At 36.3% G+C, this 11,022-nt stretch overlaps 1 protein-coding gene across 2 annotated transcripts in view; it reads right to left on the bottom strand.

Annotated features, from left to right (window-relative positions):
- Positions 1-11,022, bottom strand: part of LOC107694300 (ankyrin repeat and BTB/POZ domain-containing protein BTBD11-A) — a 142,288-nt gene that overhangs the window by 46,097 nt on the left and 85,169 nt on the right. For both annotated transcript variants that reach the window (XM_016493964.1, XM_016493965.1), the window contains exon 2: positions 2,909-3,058. In XM_016493964.1, the coding sequence (XP_016349450.1) occupies positions 2,909-3,058 (150 nt within the window). The remainder of the gene's footprint in view (positions 1-2,908; positions 3,059-11,022) is intronic.

Raw genomic sequence — 11,022 nt, 5'->3', positions numbered from 1 at the left:
CGCTTCAGAGTTGCTGTAGGCCTCTTGGTCGCCTCTCTGACCAGTTTCCTCCTGGCTCTTTTATCCAGTTTGGAGCGACGTCCTGATCCAGGGAGGGTCTGGGTTGTATCAAATACATTCCACTTCTTAATAATAGACTTCACTGTGCTTCTAGGCATTGATAATGTCACGGTGTGCCTACTGTGAAGGAGCGAGGAGACGAAGAAGAATCCAGAATAAACATAGACTTTATTTGCTTCAACAGGAAAATCACACGCAGGACACGGGGATCGACGTACATACAACAAGTAGACCCGACTAAACCAAACTGAACAGACTGGGGCTTATAAACACAGGGGAATGAGGATTAACTAAACACAGCTGGGAACAAACGAAGAACTAATCGGGGAACATAATGGGAACAGGAAAAGGAAGAACCAAATATGGGCATATGGAACACATGCGGAGCAAAACACACACAAAACACGGAACAGAGTCTGACAGATAAAGCCTTTGAATTTTTCCTGAATTCTCCTGACTTGTGCCTGTCCACAACTTTATCCCGGAGATCTTTTAATATATATACACATTATATTGAATATTGTGTATATTATTTTTTTAAATATAATTCATACAATTGCAATGTCCTATTTTTTTATTTTAGTTTTAAATATGATAATAAATAATAGTAAATATGCAATTCATATAAACAATTATATATACATTTATGTGTTGGGGTGAAACAATTATGCTTAATTTTAGTTAATTAAGAATTTGGCTTAAAGCAAAATTATATTCATTTTAAATATGACCCAAAAATGTTCTTGAGAGGTTCTGTGAGCCTCACCCAATCAATATTAATAAATTATATATAATATTTTTTAAATATATTAATATATAATTCATACAAACAAATATATGTACATTTATTTATTAAGGGGAACAACTGTTCTTAATTTTGCTTAATTAAGAATTTAGCTTGAAGCAAAGTAAAAAATATATATTATTATTTTTTTTATTTTTATTTTAAATATAACCGAGAAATGTTCTTGACAGGGTTTGTGAGCCTCACCTAATCAATACTAATAAATTATATATACATTATATATAATAATTGTGTTTAATTCTGCTTAATTAAGAATTTAGCTTGCAGCAAGAAAAAAGGGTTCATTTTAAATATGACCCAGAAATGTTCTGGGTTTTTGTGAGTTTTACCCAAACAAAATTAATTTAATACACAAAACAAGCAAGCAATAGCCTGGTTGCAATGCTTGCTCTATTGTTTCACATTGCTTAAGTCTGTTCCCCAGCAGAATGCAATGTTGATTAGAGTGACAGAAGGGTCACTGGCTCTCTGTAATTTACTCAAGTCCCTCTGCTCACATCAAATTTCCCCTCCTCAGTGGGGTCACATGTATTCATTTGGCAGGCACACTTGAGGAGACATAATCAGTGTGGATGATGGTGTTCTCTTTCGCATCTTGACTTATTGGGTGTTGTGTGTGTTCACTATGATTAGAAAATAATCATGGCCACAGTCCTGTAGTACAGACAAGCTCTGAAATTCACTGCCACACACAGGTTAACCACCATCACCAAGACAAATATACAAAGATCTGTTATTCAGTCTAACAACCATGCGGTGGACACTTCAGGGAGACACACCCCAACTCAGTTAGGGTAGGGCCTTCCAGCTGCTGACCGCTGGCTTCATACACCCACATAAGAGACTAAAAACAGCTAATTCAGTGGATCATCCAGATGTTAAACAGCTCAGGGACCTGACACAGAATGGATGCCAAACCAGGGTCATTGCTAAATTTCACAGGGCCCAGGAGAAATATTTTGACTAAAATAAACATTGACTCAACATTCACTTTTAGTAGATTAAGCCAGGTTAGTTTAAGCCAGGATTAGGCCATAGTTCAGTTAAGTATCTTTTATAAACGTGCCTTAGAAAAAAACATTACTGGTGTGCATCTTGAGACAAATCAATAGTACTAACATATTTTAAGAGATGTCAGTGCAAGTTACTTACAGTTTAAACAGAACAGACATGCATTTTAGTCTGGGACTAGGCTTAAGCCTTGTCTGTGAAATGTATGATGAAATGTATGATGAAAAATGTACACTCTTTCTCTTCTCAGAAAAACAGACCAAAAACACTGATGACTCATCCTGCACTACACAGATTTTTGTCCAATCAAATGCTCTCTATAATGAGAATGCCCCTCCCCCTAATACAACCTGCTCAGCAACCAACATGTACAAATGTGCTAATAAACCTTTTTACAAAAGTTTGGGGATTTTAATTAATAATTAGTCACAAGAAAGACATTTCCTTTTTCAAATGAATGCAGTTTTTTTTCCTTAATTACAGAATCTTGAAAAAAATCACGGTATCACAGTTTAAATATTAGCAGCAGCACAACTGTTTTCAACACTGATAATAATAAGAACCATTATTAATAATTGAGCACCAAATCAGCATATTATAATGATTTCTGAAGGATCATGTGACACTGAAGACTGGAGTAAAGGCTGCTGAAAATTTCGTTTTGCCATCATCACAGGAATAAATTACATTTTAAAATATGTCAAAATAGAAAATAGTTATTTTAAATTGGAATATTTCACAATATTGCTGTTTTTACTGCATTTTTTATCAAATAAATGCAGCCTTGGTGAGTATAAAAGACTTATTTCAAAAACATTTTAAAAATCTTACCAACCCCAAACCTTTGAACAGTAGTGTATATAAATATGAAATGTTGCAATTAATAGAATAAAAATGATCAAATACTGTATGTCCACCTTCAATCAACTAGCAAGTAGCAAATCATGGCTAAAACATAACTAAAACGTATTCACAAACTTCCTATTTCAATAAAAAACACACCAACACACATTTCTTGGCATGACAACTTACTGAGCTCTGCGATGCTCCCCACGCGGGTCGCCAGGAGGGATTGTTCAATGGTGCGAAGTTCAGCCTGGCTGTAGGCATGGCCCTCTCCGGTTTTCCCTGCTCGCTGCTGGTCATGGTGCAGGTTCAGACTGTCCGGCAGGCTCAATAAACCTGTGGGACAAAGATCAGACAATCAGATATAGAAATAAACACGTGAATGAGCCAAAACCAGATAAAAAAACATTTGCAATGGGACCAAGAGACTTTGAGAGCTAAGTGTTATTACATTATCATTGTTTGAGAGGCAAATCAGACAACCCCCAAAGCAATTAAAACCGCTGTTTTTGTGTTGGACCTTTTTCAAATTGCAACAAGCCACGCGGCCACAGGTATAGTTCAGCAGCATGTATTGGCTGGAGCCCTTGTCGTCTAATGTTCATTCAATAACCCTAATCAAATTACTTCACAGCGCCACAGCCAAGGCTTTTGTTTGAACGGGAGAATAGGCAACGACAGATGGAATATTGAGCTCAGCTACAGGTGAATAAAGACAGACAAGCAGCTATCTGTCTGAGCTAAAGGTTTCACACGTTGGGGCTGTATTGTGTTTGGTATTAATTAATGGGTGATGTCTGTAGCTATTTGTCTTTCAGACATCCCTAGCCATTTGCTTTGTAGTGTGTCAGTCGACAGTACATTTAAGCAATATTGCTTTGGTGATATTGCTTTTATATAACAGATCAATAAACTAGTTAATATTGAGTAACTTACAGTTTAGACACAGAATTGTCAGTTATGATGTCTATATTTGCTCCGCCACAGCAGAACCTCTTAGAAACGCTCCATAGCAGCATTCCCAAATGAATATTTCAATAATTCACTCATAAAAGAAAGCCACTTGTTTAATTCCTGAATGTATGAGTTTTTATGAATGAATAAATGATTCACTGACTCACTTATAACGGTAGCCATCTGATTAGTTCCTGAATGAATAAGTGTTTTGAATGAATTGGTTAAGAAAATGATTCAATGACTCTTTCATAAACACCACCACTTGTTTTGTTCCTGAATGAATCAGTGTTGTTGAATGAGTTGGTTGAGTAGATGATTCAATTACTTCCTCAAAAAGACAGCCACTTGTTTTGTTTCCTGATGAATCAGTGTTTTAGAATGAATCTGTTAAGTAGATGATTCAGTGACTCACTGCTTAAGACAGCCACTTGTTTCGTCCCAGAATGAAATGGTGTTTATGAATTAATTGGTTGAGTAGATGATTCAATGACTGACTCATAAAGACCACTACTTGTTTTGTTCCAGAATAAATCAGTGTGTTGAACGAGTCAATTGTATAAATAATTCAGTGACTCAAATCATAAAGGCAGTTGTAACACAGTTCGTAGTCACGGGAAGAAGGAGGCGGGAACCGGCGAACATTTAAAGACTTTAATAAAATAAACAAACACAAAATGAAAGTAAAGCGGCAGCCCCTCGCGGACAACTGCCGCACACAAAACACAAAATAAAATCCAGGCCTGGTCCTCTCTCCCAACACTGTCGTCACTCCTCCTTTTATCCTTCCGGAGCTCCTCCGTGGGACTCGAGACCGGTGAGTGGCGCAGGTGTCACGCATTAGCATTTACCCCACCAGCCTCGCTCCATTCCCACGGCTCTCGGCCCCGCCCCTCTCGTCACAGCAGTTATCTAATTCACAACATTATGGACCAGTGTTAACGGCTTACTCATAAAGACCGCCACTTCAATGATTCACTTATAAAGCCAGTCCCCTAAATGGATCCTGAATGAATCTGTTTGAATTCCAATGACTCAGTCAACTGTCGCCACCTACTGACAGTAGTGATAAAAATTCTCTGTACGGTTGGACTGTACCAGTGTTAATTTCGTCAACGAAGATTTTTTCTGTGACTAAGACAAGATGTTGATGAGCTAAAACTAATATCTGATGATAAAAACTATGACGAAATTTATGCCGCGTCTTCGTTAACAAGACGAGATGGGACTATAATGTTATTTGAGGACTACCGGACATTCAAAATACATCCTATAGGCTACTGTCTTGTCCTTCAACATGTGCGTCCCTGTCATTGGATTGCAATCGGATAAGGGGCGTTTGCATATAGTCTCAGTATGGCAGCCACAGTGGATGGATAGGCTACCAAAATGCGAACTAGCAATCTGAAACAATGGCCTCAGCACCCGCAGGGGTAGGGATAAGGTGACCAGACGTCCCGTTTTTCCCGGGAGTCACAATTCGTTGTCGATTAACAAAGTTAGTGAAGACTGGATAGGCGGAATCGCGCTGATAGAAGTGCTCTCTCTAGCGCACGCTCCACTTCTTCAGTTCTCATATACAGCTCGTGATCAGTTCTCAGTGCTCAAATACACACACAGCAGTCCAAATATCTATCATGTAGAGTATCTCACGTAAACACAGTCGGTTATGGATTAAGTGAATGTAAACAGGTGGGTGAAAACAGAACGTGTGTCAGTATTACATGCATGCCTCCCGTCTTAAAGGGCCAGCATTCCTAATTAAGTACCTATCCGTGTCATCAATGTTAACCAACAAAAGATGTTAAATAAATATGTTAAGTAAACCTACTGTATCTGAAAAATGAGTTTAATTTGAATCTCTTTCGTATTTGTCTTATTCTGCTTATTTTTCAAAAACTATAAATTATATATATATGATATATGAACAATTATCATTTTTATAAGTTGCTCCCTTTTCACTACTGAAGTGATAAAAGGGATAGTTCACCCAAAAATGAAAATTGTCATCATTTATTCAAGTTTTTCCAAATTCAATCCTTGATTCAAATTTCTCATAAGCTTAATTGATTTCGTCTAAAGAGAGAAGAATTAATGACTATTTTTGTTTGAAGACTACATATAAAATAGCTACCAAAATAAATGTTGGTAACTGCAGTTTGACTAAAAGTAATGACTAAAAGTTGGCAAAAATGCAATGACTTTTCGTCGACTAAAACTATGAAAGACTCAAATGACTAAAATGTGACTAAGACTATTAAGCATTTTCGTCTCAAGATAAAGACTAAGACTAAATCAAAAATGTATCAATCAAAATTAACACTGGACTGTACTGTATTTTACCACTCTTGGAATGCCACTGAGCCAATCAAATTTAAGGACCTTAACTAACTGTTGTAAAAATATACATAACATACATAAAAACAGTGTTAGAACTAACATGTTACATAATCAGATTTCAAAAACGTTAAGTAACTTGTTCATTGTTCAAATTAATCCATTTCTGAGAGTTTTAGTCAGTTGACTAAAACACAAAAAGTAACTTAATGTACATGCATTATTTTCAATAAACCTTAATGTTAATGCATATTGTAACATTACATGTGATAATAAGTAACACAATATTTAAACATGGCTTTTTTAACAGTAACATTCTCCAACACTGCACACAAACACAAAACAGCCTACCAGGAAGCTATTTTAAGCAGGGTATATACTCTTGACTTTCATCTAAAAGGATTTGTGTTAGTCTCCCAGAGGTGGGTAAATATCCTGTATCCTGTTGTATATTGAATGACGCCGTTAGCACAAGACAACACAGGGAAAGAAACACAGAAACTCATTAAGTTTTCATAACACCATGATTAAAATGACCTGGCACGACGAGTTCTGGCTGCTGCGAATCTCTTTGTGGTTAGTGAGTTAATGCATAATGGAGGATGTGCAATATTTGCCAGATGGGAGACAAGCTGAATGCTTTGTCAAGAGACACAATGTTGTTCATGGGTGACATGATGCTTTGTTTTGGGTGACTGTCTTGTCTGATGAAGTTTCTTTTAACACGAGTGCCGCAACACAGAATGAACGTTTGCAAGTGTGTGTGTGTGTGTGACCGTCTGGTCTAGAATAGACTAAATTATTGTACAGCACGGTGCCTCAAAGAGTTTGTGCTTATATGTGTGAATGTATGAACCTAATGAAGCCGCAGGACACCACACAAGGCAGCATGGTGATGTCAGTTACAGTAGCATTTTGCTGCAGGTTTTCATACAGTTGAGTGAGAGGTGAGAGAGGATGATGTAGTCCAAAAACAGGATCCTCTGGAAGTTACAAGGGATTGCTTGACCTGTTTTTGACTGTAACAAAAACCTGACAGCTGTGGCTGCCAGAACTTTCCCGTAAAAAATATGGTAACAATGTTACATGCATTATGGGATGGCACCTAGTAAATTTTATAAAGCTGAATGACATAGGAGCACTAAAATATAATGTTAATATACTTAACTGAGCTTTTAAAATCTACAAAAATAAGATGAAAAACACGCATTTTTAAATAAAATCTAAACAATTGAGATGGTTCACCGAAGGAATTCTAGGATAGCCCATTTGGGCCATAAATTACAAGGCAATTTAATAATTAGTATTTTGTTTTTACTTATTTTTTATGTTTGTTTCTACTTCTTTATCATTATTTGTATTGCCATAATAAGGTAATTCACACATTTTACAAATAAAATAATATTTAACTACATTTTTTGTATAAATTTTTATATACTATTTTTAAAATACACTTTTGTATAAATATAAATAATACAAAATACAGTATCAAAATATAAGAATTTTTAAAATATATTTTATATAAAAATATATAATATAAAATATAATATAAATTTAAATTATTAAATTTTTAATTTATATGGTAAGGTAAATTAGAGTTATCAGATATTAACTGCAATAACGTAGTTAAAATTCCAATAAAATAAATTAAGTGTTCAAATCAGAGTATATCTAACCATCTGTTTTTCTCAGACACAAACACAAAGAAACACACACCCAGCTGGAAAAACATGCAGTGCATGCGAGCTTTCATCACCCTGGGATAAATCCCAGAATGCCATGGGAAGAGAAATGGACAGTTTTTGATAGCTAGAAATCTTCTCGTAACTCTTTCGCTTGGGCCAAAAATATGCACTTCGGTGGGAAAAAAAACAGGCCTCAATATTTTATGACCCCTCCGCCCAATCAACATTCCCTGCTCTTGAAACTCTTCACTCTCTCTCACTCTCAGTGCATCAAATTTTTGAATGTCATTACAGATGCTAAAAGACTCCCCTGCAATATTCATACAATCAGATCAAATCACAAAAACGCGAGCCGGAACATTCTCATCGCTCCAACTTTGCAGCCCCACCATGTATCAACCATGTTATCTCTCTCCAGCACTTGTATTCCCTACTGAGAGGGAAGTAACGGTTATTTTTATTTGCAGCAATGTTTTTCTTCACTTGATTTGGGGTTAACTTAAAAGGTGAAGGGGGTGGGAGGAGAAAAATTAGACCACGGTCCCTTGAAGATGGTGGCAAAACACTTCCCTCCAAATGTGTCAGCGTGATATTTATTTAAAAAGAAAATCCCTGATTCTTCAACAACTATGAAAGTTTCTCTACTTGTACAGTGAAAAGGGGAGAGGACACCGAGTTATAAGAACGCCATAAACTCAAGAACAGTTTGCAATAACTTCGTTTCAGATAGACTGGCATAAATGAAACTGTACAAATGCTGCTAGACACTTCAATCACAGCTGGGGAAGTAAAGGGAACACAGAGTGTTTTCCAGGAACGCAGGAACGGTGTGAGGACACACTTGTTTTTCAAAGACACAATTTTTGACTATCATGTAAATTGATACTTAATGGACATCTGAAGAGATTAAGCTTGAAAAATATCTTCAGAATACATGCTGATGGATAGCAGGGTGTCGTATAATTCTAAGACTGAATCCCCACGTCCTTGATTTAAACAATGTACCCACAGTCCTCATGTCCGTGGCGCTTGGTTAGCCAAGACTTCTGGCAAAACAAACATTTGCAAAGAATATGTTTTTCAAAGAACGTTCTCTGACTATAAGCTGTTCACTGACCTGAATACCGCATTGCTCGTAGTTCAAAGGTAATCCTGTGCTTCTGTAACCCAATTTATTCACAAAAATAAGAAAATATCCTGTGTTTAAAAATAGGCAAGTAAAATTTTTTTTTTTTTAATTATTTAACATTTTAACCCTGCTGAAAAAAGTCCACCTTATGCAATGTGGATTAATAAAAATTTCCTTAGATAGAGGACAGTTGTCACATTAAGGGCATTAAGGGTTATACTGTCTCAGTAAGGTTTCGAGTCAAAAGTCCAGTTTTAAATGTATCATTTTTTCCTACGCAACAGCAATGCAAATAATCTGCATATTGACAATAGCTACAGCTGACTGATAAAACTCAGTAAATGAGCGAATACTGTTTAATGGACATTAAAATCTCATTAAAAGACTCCAAGACGTATGCCTTTGGGGACCAGTCATTATGCGCAGTATTACTGCCATGATGATGGGCCCATAATTCTCGGCTGGTTTTAGTGGCATTTAAGTGATATCCAAAAACGACTTGGACGCCTCAACATTGATCGTAAACCCAGAACTTCGACAGACTATCACATCATCCCCCTCTGCCGCTACATCTGTCACTTCTTAAAGAGCCAATTTATTTCTTTATAAGGAAATGGAGAGGAACACAATGTCAGCCAACCAGATGGAAGCAAAATGAACACTATAAGTGCAGGTAAATTATATTAGCTAAATGCCAAATGGATTATCCATAGGCTGATGCTGGTTTCAAGCTGCATCACACTGAAAATATTACAAACAGATGCATTAAGACATTAACAAAGTCTTTGAGTGGCACCATAAACAGCGTTTAAGACCATAGTAAAAATGCTTCTATTTTAGATTTTATTTTTCTTCCTTTTCCCCCTCATTTGCATTACAAATTATATTATTATTTGAGAAAAATTACCATGAATGTCCTAGTATTTGGTGTGCCTCTCTTTTGCTTTACAGTAACAACAGCAGCACTCAAGCTGCATGAACTGCACAATTTTATGTAAAAACAGATGATCATGTTCTCCAGCATGATTTGAGATGATCTAAAGAGCATCTTGAGGTTCAGTGGAAGATCATCTTACCATCTGTACAAACAAGTTCATACAATCAATTTCACACATCGCTTATTTGATTAGTGACCTAGAAACAGTGCAAAATATTAAATATGTATTTTTCATTTAACGTCACAATGCTTCTTTGTTTACATGTTTTCAAAATTGTAATAAATTCAGTTTAAGATAAAATTAAGTCTGTACCAAATTTTCAACATAGTCTCATACTTTTGGACCCCACCGTATTCATCTTTAACAAATGGGGTGGAGGGTATACATTAGATTTGCTTACGTGCACACCAGCCAGTTGAGTTTTCCCACAGTTTTCGCCACAACAACAGATTTTTTCCTTTCTTGGCTTGCCTGTAAACGGTGGTTCTGGCAGGAGCGAGCAATGTGGTATATTCCAGCTTGCCTGAAATCCATGGTCAGCTCTGCACTGAATGATTAGATCTACAATCAATATGTCCCATTCTTTTCCTGTGACACACATTTCTTTCCCCTAATGCACACTCAGACACTTAGTTTTGATTTCCTGCAGCTGTTGAAGTGATAAGGTATTGGCGGAAAAAAAAATGTGTTCATTCCGACACACACTTTGTTACCGGAGTCACGGAATATCAGGAATACAGATGAATTCCATGACCGACAATCAAACTCTGCAGAACCTATACAATTTAAATTGGACAGAACAATAAGATTGTTCTAAAATTCAAAGGGGTTCAAAATCCATGTATCATTCGATCATTCGTTTTTTGATTTAATATTGAAAGTAGAAAAATGAGAAAACGGCTCCTTTTTCGGTTTTTTGTTTTTTTCCAAAAAATTAAATTAAATTTTCGTTTTTCGTTCATGGGTGGAAAAATGAATAAACAGCTTGAATATTTGATTTCTACACATGGGCGGGAATTAAACACCCCTTTCTGCCGAGGGGAAATAACTTAATACTCTGTCATTTATAGTCGTATGGTAAAATGTATATTTTTAATTGTGTAACGTTATGTTCAAAATAACTACAAAATGTCATGCCTTTGAAAAATAAAGCGAACAACAGAATGCGCTGCTTTAGTGTGTCTCTCTCTCCTTGAGCATCTTTCTGGCGCATGCCACAAACATGAACCACAGGGAATACTTGTCTTTTAAAAGGCT

This window comes from Sinocyclocheilus anshuiensis, unplaced genomic scaffold (genome assembly GCF_001515605.1).
Source record: "Sinocyclocheilus anshuiensis isolate Anshui unplaced genomic scaffold, SAMN03320099.WGS_v1.1 scaffold1316, whole genome shotgun sequence".
In the NCBI taxonomy this organism is placed as follows: domain Eukaryota; kingdom Metazoa; phylum Chordata; class Actinopteri; order Cypriniformes; family Cyprinidae; genus Sinocyclocheilus; species Sinocyclocheilus anshuiensis.
This window is presented reverse-complemented; position numbering and strand designations above follow the sequence as displayed.